The 19521-nt window shown below is 54.9% G+C and overlaps 4 protein-coding genes across 4 annotated transcripts; all 4 read right to left on the bottom strand.

Annotated features, from left to right (window-relative positions):
• Positions 1-134: 134 nt before the first annotated feature.
• Positions 135-1146, bottom strand: PHACADRAFT_246724 (uncharacterized protein). The gene has a single exon (XM_007390049.1). It carries the CDS (start codon positions 855-857, stop codon positions 666-668), a length of 192 nt encoding a protein of 63 aa, XP_007390111.1. The 5' UTR covers positions 858-1146; the 3' UTR covers positions 135-665.
• Positions 1147-1172: 26 nt separating this feature from the next.
• Positions 1173-6684, bottom strand: PHACADRAFT_203822 (uncharacterized protein). The gene is made up of 30 exons (XM_007390048.1): positions 6605-6684; positions 6380-6547; positions 6246-6320; positions 6125-6184; positions 6011-6061; positions 5895-5944; positions 5734-5832; positions 5614-5668; positions 5526-5563; positions 5294-5476; positions 5216-5237; positions 5059-5162; positions 4913-4997; positions 4802-4853; positions 4701-4736; positions 4477-4643; positions 4368-4423; positions 4065-4314; positions 3999-4013; positions 3709-3946; positions 3608-3648; positions 3382-3542; positions 3230-3326; positions 3125-3168; positions 2876-3064; positions 2763-2822; positions 2673-2700; positions 2591-2610; positions 2089-2535; positions 1173-2029 (listed from the first exon to the last, which is right to left on the bottom strand). Exons 1-30 carry the CDS (start codon positions 6660-6662, stop codon positions 1952-1954), a joined length of 3027 nt encoding a protein of 1008 aa, XP_007390110.1. The 5' UTR covers positions 6663-6684; the 3' UTR covers positions 1173-1951.
• Positions 6685-8917: 2233 nt separating this feature from the next.
• On the bottom strand, positions 8918-11395 carry PHACADRAFT_246716 (uncharacterized protein). Its single transcript, XM_007390047.1, has 4 exons — positions 11139-11395; positions 10535-11066; positions 9781-10483; positions 8918-9725 (listed from the first exon to the last, which is right to left on the bottom strand). The coding sequence occupies exons 1-4, from the start codon at positions 11386-11388 to the stop codon at positions 9252-9254; spliced, it is 1959 nt and encodes a 652-aa protein (XP_007390109.1). The 5' UTR covers positions 11389-11395; the 3' UTR covers positions 8918-9251.
• A 5143-nt stretch (positions 11396-16538) lies between these two features.
• Positions 16539-18114, bottom strand: PHACADRAFT_246709 (uncharacterized protein). Its single transcript, XM_007390046.1, has 6 exons — positions 18035-18114; positions 17903-17977; positions 17710-17853; positions 17440-17656; positions 17087-17377; positions 16539-17029 (listed from the first exon to the last, which is right to left on the bottom strand). The coding sequence occupies exons 1-6, from the start codon at positions 18098-18100 to the stop codon at positions 16647-16649; spliced, it is 1176 nt and encodes a 391-aa protein (XP_007390108.1). The 5' UTR covers positions 18101-18114; the 3' UTR covers positions 16539-16646.
• Positions 18115-19521: the final 1407 nt, after the last annotated feature.

The raw sequence follows: 19521 nt of genomic DNA, 5'->3' as shown, positions 1-19521 counted from the left end.
CACCTGAACCCTCAGGTCGGTCGGCACTATTGACTAGACGACTGCCCGGCCTTCCTTCACCGACATCCGCATGGGCACCGACAGCCTCTAAACATCATTCGTCCTAAGACGTAAAAGATCAGTGAAATATCTCGTTTCGAGTTCATTGCTACTCACCTGAGCCGGGCCCGACGCAACGCCCCGGCTGGGCGGGAGACGCAATGCAGAGCCCGCTAACTAACAAAGGAAGAGAGCCGGTGGAGGAGGGCAGCTGCCATCGTCAGGAGTTGCGGCTGCGGTTTGGGAGGGCACATGAGGGTGGGTCATTGGGAACGGAGAGCATTGAGCAGTGGAGACACCACCGTGACTAGTGGTTACGTTCCTGAACTCGGGTGCCCACCGAAACTCAAGGAGGCGTATAACGGCGACAAGACCCGGTTTGCACATAGCACTTTACATTCGGAGGGGAAAAAACCCGGTTTGCACCAACCCTAGGACTGGACACAGGGCACATTGAGCTCTGATGAATTCGACACTAGAAAGCGTCAGACAATAGACCCAGTATTCCCCAGTGGGCAGCTACGCGCGTTGACCAACGCCCAACGGGGAGAGACCGCCCACGGCGCGATAGTAGATTTGTCAAGTTTTGCAAGTAGAGCGGAGCGCGAGTGTGATCCTGTTAACGTTCAGAGCCTCGAAGAGCAGTAGCGAACATTCGCCACTATCTTGCCCTGGGCGCTAGTGACGTTTGAGAGCAACGAGCAACTATACAACGGAGTGGCTCGCCTGATTCTGATTGCCAGATGGAGGACATACACGATGACGAGGAAGGGGCGCAGGACACAATTCACGACCAGCTCTCGGCCACATCTGGACATGGCTAGTCAAGGCTGTACTGCTGCAAGCGGTGCGGGCAAACGGCGGCCAGTAGGTCCGGGTTGAACTCGTACATGAATACATGGGTATCAGTGGTGTTGTCAACCGAGTCAACTGATAGTTGGCTTCAGCATCGAAGGTTCGTCAACAAGATGAAGATGGCTAGAGGAGCGGCACTGCCCGACGATTGAACGCGCTTTCCAGACAGTTCCGGACAGCTGCGTTCGGCTAAGGCGTGCGATGTGGGCGGACATGGATGATTTGACGCTGTCCCAACAAATGTGACGATCAGAGGCGCAACTCTGAGCCTGCGGCGAACTAGCCTTACTATGGTTCTTGCACAAGAGATACACTTGCCCATCGCGGACGACAAACAATCAAGCGCATAGCAATGCCACGGAACGATTCAATGAAATACAAATACCATGGAACGCTGTAATATAAAACGGACCCACAACGCGCCAGTCTAATCGGTCAGCCAGAGCGGTATAGTCGGAGCAAAGTAGAAAGGCGAGGCGGCGCACTTTTACGTTTCATAAGGCCATTCTTGAGATTACCCACTTCCACTGCCGTTTGCATCCCTGTCAGCCGGCCCTACCTCACATGCCCCTAAGCAGTACCGAGACTCTAGACCCAGGTGGCAGGGACCCGGGATGCATACAGACCCCGATAGCTCCCAGCAACGTAGCGAACACATTGCCGAGCAGACACTCAGCGCTATCGATATTGGCTAGTGTTTCACGCCAGAAAGCGACAGCTGCACAAGAGGACCCTGGCAAGCTCCAGACCTAGTTCACGAGGCCGAACGATGTCATAGGTGTCTGCATGTTCACGCTGCACAAAAGCGTGGAATTTGAATTACTCCGATGAACAGCAGACCACGGGCGCATAGATAGACGACACAGGACTGATATGGCAGAGGACCAGAGTTCAGTACCAAGAGCGATGACGTTCGAGCGCACAACGTGCAGTTTTCCAGGGCAGGTAGTGGCGATAGTCAGCGAGAGTAGGCGAGCGGGAGAACAGCCAGGGAGGGAAGAAAGCAAAACATGGCAGGAGTCATAGTCGCCAACGCTGGAGCATCCTGTCAGGGCTCTCATGAAAGATCGGAGTCTGTCGACTTGTCGGCGCCAGGGCGGAACTTTGCAAGAAGGGCCGTGTACGTCTCGGAGATCTGGCGGGATATGCGGGCTCAGAAGCTCAGCATGCATTGCGTAAGACAATGCACCTAACCTTTATCGCACGTGCCTCGCCGTCCGGTACAAAGCGGCAAATGACCGTGGAAGCTTCAAACCATCTTCGCGCCTCATCCGCTAGGGACACGCTGCAAACAAAGTTTAGCAGGGGATATGCGTGGCGTGAATGAGTAGTGTACTGAAGACATTCAATACCCGTGTTGTATGAAGTTCCAAGGAGCCATTGCCGCTCGTCCATTGGGTAAACCTTTTCTGAGCCGTCCTCAGTCCGCTCAATTGAGCTAAATGGGGCACTGACGTTCTCACCGCGTAGATCGTCCGAGTGCTCTTCCAGGACGGCGACGGCCTGCTCAACGTAACGCAGAGCCTTCGCTCTATCTGTCGGGGAGTTCCTGGACAGGAGTATCGTGCAGATGGCACGAAGCCAGCGTGAGAACTTTTCGACGGACAGCGACGCACGGTCGAGGCTGGCGTGAAGAATTGCCTACACAGGGGTAATCAGTTAAACTCAAGGTAGCCGCGAAGTCCTGCTCCATTACCTCTAGGGCGGCGAAGAGTACTGAATGTTCAGTTCCGCTGTCAACCAGGGACTAGGAGGGAAAGATGGCGGCAAATACATACCTTCGACGGGGCTATCCTTTTCCACCCACTGTAACAATGTAGCGATGAGTATCTGAACACATTGGATACCAAATATAGCAGATGCTTCACCAGCATGTCCGCGAATGCTTCGAACGTATCCGTGGCGAGGGCATCAGATCTGACAGCGTCCTAGGTACAAGGTTATTTTTCCGTTCGCAATGCGGTGATGGTCTGGTTCTTACTTGAATAACGTCCAAGAGACTTCTCCAATCTTTTGTTAGACAGCAGACTTCCGCCTGGAACACTCTGAGGATATGAATGAAAGACTTCGCGCGTAACACGTCCTCGTCGGCAATGAGACATTTGTCGTCAAGCAGCTGCTGGATTCGTGCCTTGCATGAGCTTATGGCGCGGAACATACCATCCAAACTCTGCCGAGCTCGGGTAAGCCAAGACCACAACCCTAGCAGGGCAGATTTCGGCATACGCACCAGATCATCACCGGCAACATCGAGTTGCCGACGTAGCAAAAACACTACACGAATGATAAATGCAATACTCCACGTGGAGCGTGCTGTAATGGTGGGACATCATACCTTTCCCTGCAACCGCGGCAAACGAAGCGTTGGCGACGTAGACGTGGAGATCGGTGTCTACGTCGGTGACAGAAGAGGCACAATAGATCTCGAGGAGCTGGACATCCGTCAGCATGTGCTATGCTCGCAGGTAGTTGGAAGAGAGGATGTACTTCTCGCGTGATATCGAATAAGTTCGTAACGGCATCTTCCACGCCCTCCCAATCAGCGCAGCCTTTTACCGCGCAGTTGTAAGCTGTTCTCCACAGCCACGAGATGTCTTTACCGGCAACGGCACGTTGCGCCTTGGAGAGGGATTCGATCAGAGCCTTCCCTTTGGTCGATGGTGGTATGAGATGGTGACGTCGGCGCCGAGCATAGTATGAGAGCCAGGCTCACCGGTGATGAAGTGTCCTATCAAGGTGGGAATGTAGCCGTTGCTTGCCAGGAAATATGACCATCAGCGAAACACGAGATCAGCCAACTGGTGCCGTGCACACCTGCTCACACCGGGCTCCGCCATGAGCTTGACCGTGAGCCGAATGATACAACGGATCAGCGTCAGCGCTTCCATATGCAACTGGTGCCCATCCTGTTTTCGGACGGTATCAAGTAACGCTTCTAGCACCGCGAGTAGCAATGTTTTCATATCCGACTCGTTGGCAAGCTGAGTAGCCAGCAGAAGCATCTTCCGATCGAAATCTGGTGCTTCGGCCATGCCTCGTACTGCTTGAATGGCTAGACAAAGTACCATGAGAAGGGCGCCAGCCTGTCAGTTGAAGCAATGGACCTTCGTTCTCTGACCCTGAAAAAGGTCAGCTGCGTGGCAGGGCGCCGTCTGATGTTCGCACAGTACCTTGATGGACTGCCGCAAGCAGAGCGACGTAACGGGTAGCGGCGCCGTCGTTCGGACACCGGCGGAGAATTGCAGACGCCTTGGAGTATTCTCGTTGCTGGATATGACAAAGGGCCGCTTTGCGAAAGCACTTCGCATCGATCGGGCGGGCCATACTGGCGAACACCGGGTGGGTACCGCAGAGGAACCAGTCGGCGGCCGCCAACCATCGCTTCGCATTGTAGTGCCGGTCGCCGAATTGCCACAATAGCTGCGCTGGTCAGTCAACCTATGATGACAAGGGGAAGTGGCAGTGACGCGAACCGTCAGGCAGGCAGTGGCGGGAACTTTGGGGAGAACGATCTCGGCGTCGTGGATGCCTGTTCGGATGTTATGCGGCAAGCGTGGAGCAGCTGAGGTCTCATGAACGTACATGCGAGAGCCGCCTCGACATCTTGCATCGCCCTGGGGTGGTTCTCGTCTTTCGAACAATGGAACAAGAGTGACAAGAGCAGACGATCCACGCAAGGCAGATATCCCTTGCCCTCAAAAACCACTGCCTTCCGGAGCGCATGCTGATGAACTGCGGTAACAAGCGTACTAAGCAAGTGCTTGTTCAGTGATGGATGCAATATCAGTATAGGGTTGTTCACGTACTGATATTGGGCTAGCGTTCTCAACTCCTGTAAGATGCTGCGAAGGAGATCCGGTCAGCCCGACACCGGCCGAGCTAAAAAGCGTTGTCACAAAAGACGCACTCCGTAACGTTACTGTCAGAATAGCTCATGTGATCGATAATGGATTTGAACGCTGGATGGCGTGTGAATCCAAACAATCGATGAAAGCACAGCATACGAAAGAAGACTGACCGTCAAGTAATTGTGGTTCCGCAGCCTTCCGCCGCTTCAGAACAGCTATCCGCATCCAACGAAGCTGTTGGTGCTCTGGTCTGTCCTGGATAGGCAAGGGGTGAGAACGAGTCTGGTACAAATCCCAGAACAGTCGTGCAGCGCACCCGGTCTGTAGCGGAGTCCAGAGTGTCGATCAGTTCGTTCAGGGCTGCCTCAGCCCGGTCCAGATTGTCAGTATCGTGAGATGAAGATAAATAATATGCCCGCGCTGCGAGCATATGGATGAGGAGAAATGGTTTAGTCGCCCTAACGTTCGCTTACCCAGACTTCGTAGAATAGACCGCTTTGAATGCAAACCCTATTTAGCGAGGTGCGCTGAGCGTGAAACGCACACGATACCTTAAGATCGACTAGCCCGGCAATTGATGCGTCGTCCGACAACTCAATGGTGGAGAATGCTTTTTGCATCCACTTCAGAGCGCTTTGTCCCAGCGTCAGCTGTCCAGCGTCGCCAGGGCCATCTCGGACAGTTTTCAGAATAGACCTCCCGACTTCCAGAAGTTTAGCTGCCAGAGCCACCCGCTGCGGAGATGTTCAGTAACTCATAACAGTGATGCCCATCCTCGCTTACGTCTTGAAGGGGCAAGAGACGCAAGCGCTGATCGTTTTCTGTGTCCACTGAGCGATCGAAGAATGGCGTGTGGGCGCACCGCACTAACCTGTAACCTTCTGCAGCATGAACTCCGCCACGCCATCGTTACCTTCCCTCCATGCCTATTATCGTAATGATCAACGCACGCGTATGGGTGCACGTGCGGCATCCCGGCACCAGGACTTACTGCCTCCATACGACTGGAATAATAACAAACAACGGCCTGCGCCCTTGTTTGTTGATGGGAAGGTTCTGCGTCATCCGACGCTCGAAGCTGTTCTTCGTACTGTTATGGGAGAGAAAAAGCATCAGAAGCTTACTCGGTACTCCTAACGGATATCCAGGAACCTTAGCTGCACATGCCAGGATGCTCGCGGCTACATCGTGCCGACCGACCTCTAACCACGGAAATTAAGCGATCAGTACGGGGTGGAGGACGGAGGACGGGGATGTACTTTACTCACCGGATAGGCTAGTACCCGCTTTACTCGCCAGACGTAATACATGCACGAGTCCTACATTCGTTCATCTATTGAATAACAATGCCTTCAATCATTAGGTACAAACAGAAGACTGACCTTCAAATGGCTGGTGCTGCTCGAGTCCTGCCTCGATAAGACGAAACCCTGCCATCCGTACTCAGGTCGGAGACGTGTCAGCGCTCAAGCTCGTAAGTTTTTGCAGGACGACAGTGCATACATGCCGCCACAACTTCTGGACCGCCGTTGTTCTCGGTACCCTTGATACTACTGGCCGCGTTCCAGAGATACACGCCTGCATTCAGACCGCATATAGTCAGGGCTCGGGATTGCTTCCGCCGACCAGACGCGTACCCTCCCTGTCAAGAGCATCTGCAACATCCTGCCAGTCTTTGTTTGCTTTTGGACGTTGCTGCAAAATAGCTTCAGCCCGCGTAGCAACCTCGTCTAAGTCTGGGACGAGGAACGACCAGGAGGAGCGCTTGGACTCGCCGAGGCGCGGTTTGATAATGACGAGAAGGTCTAAACACACAAGCTATTGAGGGGACCTCGGTGCTTGTCTCTTTGTGCCGAACTCACCCCGAATCTCCTGAAATATCGGCTGAATCGCCGCGACCTTGCGCTTGCGAGCGGACATGTTTGCCGACGCGGACGATGGACGTCGCGGAAGAAACGGAAGAACTAGAATAGGGGTTAATGCTGTGACTAGTGACTATACGCGAATCGTCATAGAGGCGTGACCATAAGCCATTTTTGATGACTTCGTGACCAGGTTGTGATTCCGCGTGCGGAGATGTCACAGCCCTCGTTCTCCGAGAGTTCACGCAAGCATGACATCCGCACAAGAATCGCAGCCCACACATACAGCACAACTACCCGTCGATGTGGTTGCGAGAGTCACAAGAGTCAGTACTGGTTCTATCAGATTTCAATGGCGGAAATAATACACATCTCAACGTCCGTTCTTCTCGAACCTAGGAGGCCAAGCAGGACGGCATCTTTGCGGGGTTATCTTCAGGCTTGGTCGGAGGTCAGTATATTTGTGCACGAATGTGGACTACACTGGGAATTGGTGGCATATGGGACAGTTCTGACGATGTCCCCGCTCACTTACAGCTTTGATCGGGCAACGTTTTTACAAGCTCGACCGGAACAAGACGATCCTCTGCGGCGTTGGTATGTATTCCGTTTAGCTCAGTTGCGAGCCGCCTGACCCACTCATTGCTACAATTATCGCGTAACACTATGGTCATCTGGTTGCTGACATCTCGCGTTCCAGTAACCGGAATCCTTGTTGGCTATCAGTTCACCCAATTATTCATGACATCCAATCTCGCAAGGCTGCGCATGGAGCAGGCACAGCTCGCTAAGACAGAGTCGGCCGAGCAGCCTTCAGGAGCAGAGCCGGCCGCATGAGCCACCAGTCATCTGAGTACGGAACGGACGTATGGTGCAGTGCATATATTGCAGACCTACCTTCTCGACCCTGTCTTACCCACCAGGTCCGAAACAGCAAACCATAATCTTCATCTGCATCGCACATGTACACGTTCCATCCTACCGAATGTGAGAAGCCGCCCGAACGAGCTTGTCCCTGACAATCACCGCTCGCATCCGGATACAAGCAAGGTACCAATGCGGCACTCTTCCCTGCCGCACGCCGCTCGTATGCCGTACTTGTGGGCGCGGTGGCGGGCAGAGCCATTTGAGTTGCGGAGTTGCAAGCTCCACCCGAGGGCTGACGTTGCCCGCAGCGAAGTGCGAAGGAGCCCCATGGAAGCCCAGAGCACGCTATCTGCGCGCGCCCTCCAGTGCTGGTTCTCTGTCCTGCAAAGTGTAGAGTTGCCACCTGCCAGAAAGCTTTATGGGCACAACCCAAAGCCTTGGGACACGCGTGGGTGGCGGGGCGCATTTCCGTCGGAGGTGGCTATGCTCCTGTCGCGCTGTCCGAGTTTCGCATGCGCAGTGCCTCCGATTCTGCCCGCCCCCACACGCGCTTTCATCTGGAATAGTGCCGATAGCGATGGAAAAAGGTCATTGGCGAGGCTCCGGCCGCCCCTGCGCACTGAGACGGTTTCCGCACCCCTGTAACGTTGCCTGTCGGGCTCGCTTTTGTTGACGTCTGTGCGGTGCACGCACCTGTAAGACTGTCCCAGCCCCAATTTATTTCACGGCGACTTAGCAGCCGTGAGCTGCGCAACTCCGCCATGCCGAGAGCACAACGCTCCGTCCGCTCGCTGTAGGGGTCTCCCTCATGTGCCGACGAATCTTCTCGAATGCTGTCCACACTCGCCTTCGGGGCGCGCCCAAGAGCAACGCAATGCAGTTCCACGCGCAACCATTAGGAGACGCCGCAAAGGGCCGCACGCTTCTCGTCATCGGCCCAAATGGTCGCAACCGCGCGGCAGCTGCTCAGGAGCACCGCATCTCCATATCCACACCTGTTTTTTCTGCGAAGATTTCGCCTGCGGGCGGGTGGCGATTGGCCCAGAGCGTGGGCCTCGGATGCTGTGCATGTGGATGAGTGAGGCTGAGGGAGCCCCCTCTTTCGTCCTGAGATGATGAGTGGATGACGGTGGGGTGAGTGCGATCCGGAAATACGATAGCTATCAATTGTCTCCCCGGTGGTCTCGAAGTTTCCGTCTGTTCGCACCCAAACCAGTGCTCAGAGGTTTGTCCGGCCGATGCTGAAGCGTGTACACGGTGGGCGGACCTGTCATCGCACGGGAAAGAACCTGCGTTGCTCCCGCCGAAACCTGTTCTTTACCCAGGCCGCGTAAGTGCTCCGTTAGTGCATCGAACGACCGTCAAGGTGACGACGTCGGATGTCTGATCCATACCCGGCCGCCGCACGGGAACTGCCACTCGGTTCGCAGGGTTGCATGGGGATACATGTTTCGCGTGTTATATGCAACTCTGTAGCTATAATCGGTTTACGAATACAAGTGTTGTAATGATGCCTTCTACTGGAGAGATGCGAAAGTGATGGATGCGTGGTTGTATGCAAGTTGATCGTGCGACGAAAGGAAGCGGGTGAATGTGACGACAATGCAAAAAGGGAAAAGGCTGGATGACTACGGGTAAGAGCCCAAAATATATGACATGTACACTGGTGAACGGAATGACTTGACATGTCGTGAGTGATGAGAATACATATGTGCGGTCAAAGTGTCTGGAGGTGAATGTACGATATGCGAAATTATAAAAATATCAATCAGAGGGTAAATTACAGTCGACGATTTTGTTGGCGATTATACAGAGGCGACAGGTGCCGTGGCATGTCGGTAACATAAAACTGAACGCCAGGTGGACCTGCGTTCGCGAATGGTGCGGGGGCAACGCCGTTCTGGACAGGCGCATGGTGATGCACGGGGGCCGGCTGCTGGTGCTGGTGCTGCTGGTGCTGGTGAGCACGATGGCCGAAGTGCTGTGCGACCGTTTCGGCCGCAGGCGCAGGTGCACGGGGCCGGTTCCATGCAAGTTCCGAGAAGTGTGGAAGCGTGGGTACGTTCTCGCGGAGATGACCATGTACTTCTTGCGGGCTGGTTGACGCAGACTGCACGACCATAGGAACAGATGGCTGTACTGCGTAGCCATAGTCTGCCGAGGCCACCGGCGGCTGGTGATACCGCAGCCGCGCCTTCCTAGAACGATTGTCCTCCTCAGTTGGGGAGCAGGCGAGAGAATAGAAGTACAAGTTCTAGAAGATATATGAGTTACATGTCCGATCCGGCAGACAAACTCCAATGGCTCACCTGCGGAGCAGTATAGGCGCGCTGTCCGTCCACGCGATACGCAGACGCCAATGTTTGGGGCGCAACAGGCTGCTTAACGTTGGCAGACCATGCAGGACTTGGGTTGGCGGAACCAGGCTTAACACCGCCAGGCGAGGCACCAAGGGACAGCTTCGCGAAGTGCTGAAGCGGCTCAGATGGTGATATTGAGCTCGCAGAGAGATGACCATGATGACGTTCCTGGGGTATCGAAAGAGAGAGGTTCGTCGGTCGCCTAGGTGCCTTCGCTGGATGTGAGTACGCTTGGGTGGGCGAGAAGGCATCGGTGGCCGAGCGCTTAGCGCTAGAACGCGGCGGGGTGTGGTACTCGGCAGACGCCGAGGTAGTTGCATAGTGGTTCTCGCGCACGGATAGGGTATAGACGGGTCGGCTTGGCGAAGAGGACCGTGCCCGCTGAGACGGTGCGGTGTGAGAAGGGTGTACAGCGGGTCGATGCGGTCTTGAGTGGGGGTGTGCACGCACGCGAGGCGTGCGACGCCACTGTCTCGAATCCCGCTCCTTCGCCATGACAAGGCCCTGAAGTAAGTTGAGCCACGAGATGTAGGTCGTCTTGTCTACATAGAGCCCGAAGTCAATGCCAAGCAGGAACTCCCGTTCCATGCGATTAATCTCCTCCAAATCTATCCCCGAGACCTCGGACCAAGTCTTATTGGTGTACGTATTGCTGCAAAACTGGTCAGCGATGGACAAGATAGCGAAGCAAAGCAGTGCATACTCGTCAAGGAACTTGTTCGCCATCATGAGCGCTGCAATAGCGACCCGGTACTCGCTGCCCGACTGGCCGTTCGTGAGGCGATTACGGATTTTTAGGCGATAGATGTAGTGTAATGCGAGAACGATGACAGATTGGCTGACTTGTGTTGTTTCCAGAACTTTTTGCATGAACCGAACGAAGTCGGGTGAGACAGCCAGCTGTAACGAAGCGGTAGCCGAACATGGCTTGGGTATCGAGGTTTGTCGTGAACTCGACGGCGACGCGTCGCGGGAGAGTGTGGAGAACCACAGGTAGCAAACCATCTCGCACATCTTCTCTGCGAGGAAATGCGATGAGCGATGTGTTGACCTCGTGAGCCAGTCGACTGGCTCTGGCGGTGGCGAGTACACTTGAGCGCGTGGCTCCTCGTACACTTCCACGGTGGGCTCCATAGGAGACGGCGGGCTCGGAGCCGTGCGCATCGGTGGCAACTTAACAGACGCGGCTGCATGCGTGTACCACTGCGAGGCATCCTCTAGTTGCGGTGGTGTTACTGCAAGGCGCAAAGTTAGGCGAGCTCAAACTGGCGCTTTTAGATGTAACGCGCTAATTTAACGCGACTCACTTGGCGAAATACGCGACAGCTGGCTGTCCAACTGCGTAATCGGCGGCAGAGTGGTGTGCTGTTGTGGAAGAGGTTGTACGACGCGTCTGTGAGGATGTGCTGAGAGCGGCGGTGTCAGGGGCAGCTCCGCCTTGGGTGGCCGCCAGGCGGACCAGGTGTGCGCGAGCTCGACAGGCACCGGTCGTGAATGAGTAGACATGAGAAGACGTGAAGGAGTCGGAGGCATGGACGGAGGAGTATAGAGAGCCATGGCGGCCAGGTAGCGTACGGGAGGGACTTCAAACGAGAGGAAAGGGCGGTAACATTTAAGTGGCGGAGTGGTTTAAAGAGAAACGGACGGGAAGATGATCATGGCAGGGGAGTTCGGGCTCGGGAGCGGAAAATTGTGAATATGGTGAAATTCTCGGCTAGAAACGAACAGGGGACGCGGGACAAGGAGAAGGTTGCCTGAGTTCGGTGTCGCTGGGACATCGAAACTGGCTCGTAAGCGCAAGGACGATTCGAAAGCGTAGATTCCATCCGGCCACAGCGCTCAACCCGAGATGGCCCACCCTTTTTCGCTTATTTTTCTCGAGCGATCAATCCTGCATCAATTTCATCCGAATCTACCGCCAACGCCTCTCCTTTCGCAGATCCCAGTCCCCCTGATGATCTCAGCTGCCCAGAACCTTGTCTTGCTCCCATTTCCAGTCCGCTTTTTTCGTTTTTCTCTCGGCCCCATCCTCCGCCGACACCGATCAATTTTTCGGTGATGGGGATTCCCCACTGTACCTTTCCTCTAGTTTGGCCCAGAATGGACACATTCCCTCACGTGCAGCTCTCGCACGCCCCCTTTACGGCAACTGCCCACGGTCTCAGTCGCCGTGCCGTCGGGCGCGCCGGGTCCTGTCCCGCGGATTGTGCAACAAATGCGATGCTGCGCGACCAAAGCAGCCCCGGCAGACCCTGTCTGACCCTGCCTCATTTGGGCGACTCGCCCCCTGCTGCGTGTGGCAATCTTCCGGTACCTCCGCGGTCAATAGTGTTTTGTCCGTAACCACATTTCCATCTTTTGCCCGTATCTTCCGTCCTAATTGGCAGACCGTCAACGTACGTTCTCGCCCGCAGCCTGCCAACAAAGCCCACCCTTCCTGTGTTCAACCAGCTCCCACTTACTTGTCTTCTGTTCTCTCGCCGGACGCCTTTCCAGAATTCAATCACCTCCTCATCGACATGTGCTCACGCTGTGGCGTTCTCCCCCATCTCTCACCGCGGCGCAGCGTCGCCCCGTTCTTTATTTGCGGTACGCTCTAACAAGTTTTAACCGCCCTCTTGATACCGCGGGAACAAACGCCTTATGCAGTTCATCCGGCTCTCTGACTCGCCTTTGGTCCGGATCCGCCACGCTATCCTCTGCTCGCGGCCCTTGTGCGATGACACACACCCGCGGCAGGAGCGCACCCATTTCCCCAGCCGACATCTCGCCCCGCTGCTTACCAGATCCCATCGCGGACGGAGACACCCTGCCCATTTTGTCGTTGACCTTCCACTGGCAGAACATTCAGGGTGTCTTCGAGTGCGGTTCGACGTGCGCCCACTCCAAAGATGTGTGTTCATCCCTTTGTGCACGTCGTCTCCATTCTTGTGTTAGGCAATGCTTCATCTACCCTGCGAACTCCATCTCCGTCTCCGGGCGCGAGTTCCTATCATTTCTATGGATGGTGTACGTACACGCTTTGTGCGATGCATTGCTGTTGTAACAGCGGGAAGCCTTCACAGAAGACATTCACGACAGTTCTTCAGCTGTAAGTGAGCCAGTTGCAATGCCCTAGCTACGAATTCTATCAACCCCATTTCGGAGCATGCACGGCGTTCCTTGTGTTTGTCCGGCAGCTCGCAACTCACGCCAGCGCGCAGATGTCCGTCCGTCAGCAGACACAAGACGAACTGGACCTGCATGCAGCCCAACTGTCGACATGTCCATTACCATGTGTCTGACGATGACGAGCGGTAACACCAGCTCACTCCACGCAAGTTACAACCTTGTGTCTATATCCGTCAGACGCGCAACGAGGGTCCCCCACGTATCGCATGCACCCTCCCAAGGCTAAGCACAATAGGTGGCGGCCGTCCCAGATCGTCCGACGCTAACCGTTCGGCCACTCTACGTTGCGTGAGCTCGCCGGCCGACTACCCTGACGAACGATGCTGCCAGTATTGGGGCACACGTAAGGCCATTCCGTTCGACCATACCGTAAAGCGTCGGCCTCGCCAACATGCCCCGACCGCTTGCCAGAAGTGAACACCGGCACAGCTGCTGTCAGCTTGCTGCCGACGCCAAACATCGTACGGTTCATGGCCCCGCTATACATCCTCCGTGTGCGTGCGCGTGTTCGCGCGTGCTCGGCGCTTGAGCATGCAGTTGGTTCGGTAACTTGCATGCATTGTTGTGCCGAGAGCTTTGCTTGTTTTGGACGATCAATCTCAGATGTTTTGTGCCTAATCCCGTTTTGTGCTAGGGACCTGAAATTGGTCCGCCAGCGCGGAGCGGGCTCTGCAACACAAACTTCATTTAATTAGCTCAGCATCCCGTGTTAGGCGGTGGCAGGTAGCCACGGACATATAGCGAGCCCAGCCATCCATCAGAGAACGTCGGGGGCGCTATTTGCATGATCACGGTTGAGACAGGTTACAGCACGCCAGCAATACCAGACCCGCCTACGGCTGTCGGTCAACCGCAGGCGCAAGATGGTGTCACCGTTGGACCCCTAACCCCACGCAGCACCGAACTTGCCTGGGCTCCTACCCAGTCCATTCCGCGGACCCCGCACAATGGTAGCAAAATTGGTCACAGTTAATAATTTGCAGGCGGTAACACGTATCAGATCAGATTTTTATTACGAAAGCGGCGACCGGCCTTCTAATGTCAAGGTTGTAATAAGGGTAATGGTCCCGAAGGAACCCCGTGTTTGTAACATAACGACTCACCTTAATGAGGCAGCGCACACCACTAACGTGCATGAATGGTTACTGCGCAAAGTCTCTCCAATGCATGTGCGTCCGACACCACTTCTGGACAAGTCTGCTGGGAGAACAGTGTGCCTGCCATCCCAAAATATGCGTTGAGTCTGTCCACAACACTTGCCCGCTGCGGGCAGGGCGCGTCCTCTCGACTGCTGTGATGTACAGATCTGGAATCTCTAACTCTGACGCCACCCGGGTGTTGAGATTCAGATCTTTGTCTTTTGTCAGTGCACCGACACGAGCAGGGCATCAGATTATCAGCCCCTGCCTTTTAGTGCTCCGCCTAGCGAGTGACTTCCGGGCGCGGCGCGGGAGGGATCGCCCACAAGGTGGGTCCATACGCCTCCGTGTCTCGTACTTACTAACTCCGGTAATTGTGTCCAGTATTTTTTCTTGTCGCCCGACGTAATGACGCCGCGGCTTGGCCGGTGTTATTGGCAAACGTCGGTCAGTAGTGCTCGCTCCGCTAACACTGGTCCAGCCCGAGACTCGATCTCCGGGTGGCAGGAACGGCGGGTTTTGTCTCGCTTTGCTTGCGGTTTTGTTGGTGAACAATCTTTGCGACCAGATAAGCGGGCGGGCGTTGTTACACGCATTGCGCACACAGCACCAGCGAGCAGCCCAGAAACGACCGCGCTTCGATGACTCCGCCGGCAGTGCTACCAATTTCGTGGGGCGATTTCCACGTATCGCGGTGTTTGATGCATGCGCCGCGCGGGTGCAAACAGTGATGCGAGGTTACCTGCCCCGGTTCACAGGTTGAGTGTCCTTACCGGCTCTCTGGCCAAACAAAATCAGTGCTCCACGATGCACTCCGTGCTGACACAATCGATTAGGGACAAACGGAGGTCCCGCCTCTCGCAACCCGGCACGCAACATGCGCATGTCCTGTCTCAGCCGCCGCCGCCGCAGGAGGCGGAGTCCTGCCGTCCTCGGATATGGCACGGCCACACCGGGCGTAGTGCGAGAGATGAGACACGACTAGTGGGCTGCAGACGTCAGGCGGGGCAGCCACATCCTCGTTCGTACACTGTTCCAGCTACTCGCCAGATGGGGCAGCCTGGTCCTGCACGGGCCGTACCGAGTCGGATGCCTGCGTGATGATGAGCGAAGTGACCCAGTTAACCGGGCTGCACTTGCCTCCGGTATGACCTGGCGATGGAACGTCACGGAACGCCGCGCGCCGCTCACTGCCCCAAGCATTCCCAGAAAGGTGCAGGAAGCCACGGATGCATTGCTCCACAAGGAACAGCGGGTATTGGGATGGCTAGGCGAACTTAGAAATATGGGAAATGTGCCGCTCAGCCTCTGTGATGATGATGAACACGATGGTGTGGTTGCTGCGTGCAGTTAGCCCGGTTGTTCTAGAAGTAGAACCCTACATAACGATAGCAGGCTTACCACTAGAAACGGAACGAGGCACAGTGGTAAACAGCAAGGCGCCGAAGCTTATACAAACCGTAGTTGAACCGGCTCCATCTTAGTGCTAGACCCTGAGTAGCAATTCATGAAACCAGCTGGGAAGGCCTCGCCGAGATGGAGCGTTAACGTTCGTGGCAAGTTTAAACGGGGCCAAACTGGACAGATGAATGACATAGGCCTAGCAGAACACGGGCAGGGGTACGTGATATTGGAGAAGTGCATACGGCTCACGGAACAAGATTGTGAACATGAGATGCTGGTGAATACATTGAGTCGAGCTGAGGTTGAACGTTGAACGTTGACTGTTCATCAGTGTACGTACGGAGCGAGATATTAATCATGGTAGGTACACAGCTGTTGGCCGAGCGGGCGTGTGCTCGACTCAGCGGTGGATCAGGATACAAACCCATCTAACCCGCCCATCGTTCCCCGTCTTCTTAGCAGTGCTATCTTGCGTCGTTGAGGGAAATAGCGGGCTGGAGGCGAAGAATGTCTGCTAGAGCGATAAGCAGTGACAAAGCTGGCAAACAAACGACTGGACTGCAAGCGCTCACAAAAAATATTTTGCACGGACATGAATGGGTCCGGGGAGGTGAGAGAAGACGACTGCAAGGTGTACGTCCTCACAAAGAGGCGGGTCCGCTGCGAGACAGTCTCGCGCTGGTGCGTTGCGCCGTCGTGACGATTTGAAGGTGTCTCCAGATGTGCACAGTGCACCAGCGCATGCAGGACGCGCTTGTATCAAACGGTCGAGATCCGCCAGTTGCAGAGGATACCATGCTTTTACAGCTGAAGGCACCATGATGTCTGCCACCAAGGTCGCTGACAGTGCAAAGGCAAGGGCGGAAAGCGTCGATCAATTACGGCCTGGGACGCCACAAACATCAACAAAGAAACACCGCCCGCCACGCAGTACGGTGACGAGCGAACTGCAGCGCTCCTAGCCGTTTCGATACTGATAATTCATCATCTAATGGTATATATTCATACATTCACGATATATGCACGATCTAAACATAACAACAGCGATCCCTATCGGGTGCAGGACGAATGCAGCCAGCATTGTTCCATGTCAGCGGGTGCTTACTCGCAGGCGACAGACCAGCCCTCGAACTCCTCGCGGCCCCACTGTATGTTGGTCATCTTTTTGTGTATAGCGCGTGCAACCGGACCCATCTGGATATCATGTTTAGGCAGTTCGATGTCATCCTTGCCCTCGACACCAATGCGACCGACGGAAGCGACAATAACAGCTGTGCCGACAGTGAAAACCTCGAGGAGACGGCCATCCGCCGACCACTGTGCAACTTCCGAAAGTGTCACAGGGCGTTCCTCCACATGAACCGTCTGCGGGATGCCCTCAATCGTTGTCGATGTGCCGTGCGCCTGCAAGAGGCGGATAACGGAATCACGGGTAACACCAGGGAGAATAGTGCCGTCGTCTGGTGGTGTGTAGACATCAAGGTCTGGCATGTTTGATAAGCCTACTGCTCTTTGATCGAGCCTTCTAGGAGACGACTCACCGTCATCGTCACGCTTCAGCACAATGAAGAAGTTCATGGCACCGGCCTCCGTGATCTTGTCACCGATGAGCCAGAGGACCTGGTCGTACCCCCGCTTCGCTGCCTCCGCCTGAGGCATAAAGGTTGGAGCGTAGTTTCCAGCGAGCTTGTAACCACCCGTGCCGCCTGGCCATGACCGAACGTGCTCCGATACTGCCATCAAAGACAGCATACGGGACACACGGAAGAAAGGACCCGTCGGGCCACATACCACGTACAGGAGGGCGTGGTCCGATGCCGCAACACCGAGCGCTATGCAGATCATGAGGTCAGTCATGAGACGTCAAAAGAAGCGCAATGACGCGGTGACTTACAAGGCCTGGTACCGATGATCGTGGGGCGAACGTACAGGGTGTGGTCTGGAGCATTGGGGAACCAACGCCGCTCAATCTGGACGAGTTTCTTTATGATCTTGAGCAACTCGTCCGTATCGAAGCTAGGTAGTGCGACACGATCACGTGAACGCCGCATTCGAGTCATGTTCATATCCGGGCGGAAAAGACGGGCTTTGCCATCGGGGCCAATGTATGCCTGCGAATGGTTTGGTTGCGGCGAAAGGTAGAAAGCATACGAAGAAGACGCACCTTCATACCCTCGAACAAGTTCGTGGAATATTGGAAGCACGAACAGACAGGGTCGAGAACGAAGGGTCCATAGGGCTTGATCTCGGGGTCTGTCCAGCCAGTCACTGGGTGATACGTTGAGACCATCATATGGTCGGACATATGCTATTCAAACTCTCAGCTGCAGTTCCTGAGGGTCTAGCAGCGGACGCACCTTGCCAAACGCCAGGTCATCCAGAGGCGGCATAGGCTTCAATGTCTCGCTGAGGGTAACTTTCAGTTTAGAGGCCTGCAAGAAACGCGTTAGTGGATAGAATGTCGAGTACGAAGAGAGTAGCAGACGCGCGTCGAGGGGTGCCGGCTGTGATTCAGCCTGCATGGCGTAGCCATTGCCTTCGCTTCCGTTGGCCATGTTGAGAATTGATAAAGAGCGTACGGGAGGGTAGCGAGCGAGGAGGAAGTAGTGGTGTGAGCGTGAGTTCGCCTGACTCCATTGTGAAGCCACAATTCGTCGTGACTCCGCAAGAATTTTCTGGTTTGGGAGCCGGCAGAAAAGCGATCGACTAATTCTGTAGTGACAGTATCTGGGAGATATTGAACGTCACGCGGGCGCGATTTCGGTCATTCGGGAATCTGATCGTTCAGCGTTAGTTTTTGTCTGACCATGTCATACAAGTCTCAAGATACTCCGCATCTGAGAATCTGGCAATATTCTCCTTGCCTCCTTCATCGCCCCTCGAGCTCGAGTGTTATCGGCCCACCAATCAGATTACAATTCTACCTCTACGCAACACCTTTGGCACATAATTTCGAGTCCCTTATTAAGCTTGCCGGATGCATCATGCCCATGTCAACCACTCCGCCCACATATGCCGGCCGGTCTCGCTGAACTGCTCGAGGCTGATCAGGCTGCGGCTTCCGACCAACTAGAGATGAACCCGCTAGGGTCTATTCACGACCCGCAGCTACCTAGCAATCCGCCCGACCAGGTATTTGACAACTAAACTGGGGCAGCCAAGTTCACGCGTTCATTCTTCTGAGTGATCACTACCCGCGCAAGCAGAGATGCTCCTTGCGCCCTCAGATAGCTCTGGTACCGAAGTATAAACTGGTTCGGAGACGCAGTGGTCTCCTTGAGGACGACGACAATACTAGCAGCGTACCGGTCCTGTACGGGCAAAGGTATCAGTGAGCTTGATGATGAACCGTTCTCCGTCCCGCAGCCTGCTGCTCCAGCATCCGCCATGGCTGAATGTCCCGCAGCCTATATTATACATATGTTCTACTGTAGTCTTCCGCCATTCAATGTGCACTTTTATGTATTGAACGCGAACGAAGTGAGCTCTGAGGCTCTTTGGGCGCCAAATTGTTGCGGGGCGGATTTCGCGTTGCGCAAAATCATGATTTCGGCCGGACGCATTTCAGACAAAAACCAAGCCTCAAAGATCACGAAAGTCTGAATCCCAAAATCTGCCAGATCTCGAGCTCCACAGTCTCATCCGTGCAGCTGTGTACGGAGATAAACAGCGTTCAGACCGTGGTGAACTTTAGACGATGGGATGCACAGAGAAGTACTCCCTCCGTACTGACCACTACAGCAACAAAATGCTATAATGCCAAAGAATATTTTACAAGCAGCTGAAATCCTCCTTAAAACTAGGTCGACGTCAGAGATGAGCGAGAGCAAATAGTCTTGACACGACACGGCAAGAGATTTCGATCTAATCTAATCTAGGTATGAGCGCCTGCACGCCTTGCTTTGAGCTCTCAGCTCTTTCTCCCCACCGCCACACAACTTCGCATAGCCCATCATGATAGGTCCAGACATACCAG

The sequence above is a fragment of the Phanerochaete carnosa genome (assembly GCF_000300595.1).
Source record: "Phanerochaete carnosa HHB-10118-sp unplaced genomic scaffold PHACAscaffold_1, whole genome shotgun sequence".
NCBI lineage: Eukaryota > Fungi > Basidiomycota > Agaricomycetes > Polyporales > Phanerochaetaceae > Phanerochaete > Phanerochaete carnosa.
The sequence above is the reverse complement of the archived record's forward strand: the minus strand, read 5'-3'. Positions and strand labels throughout refer to the sequence as shown.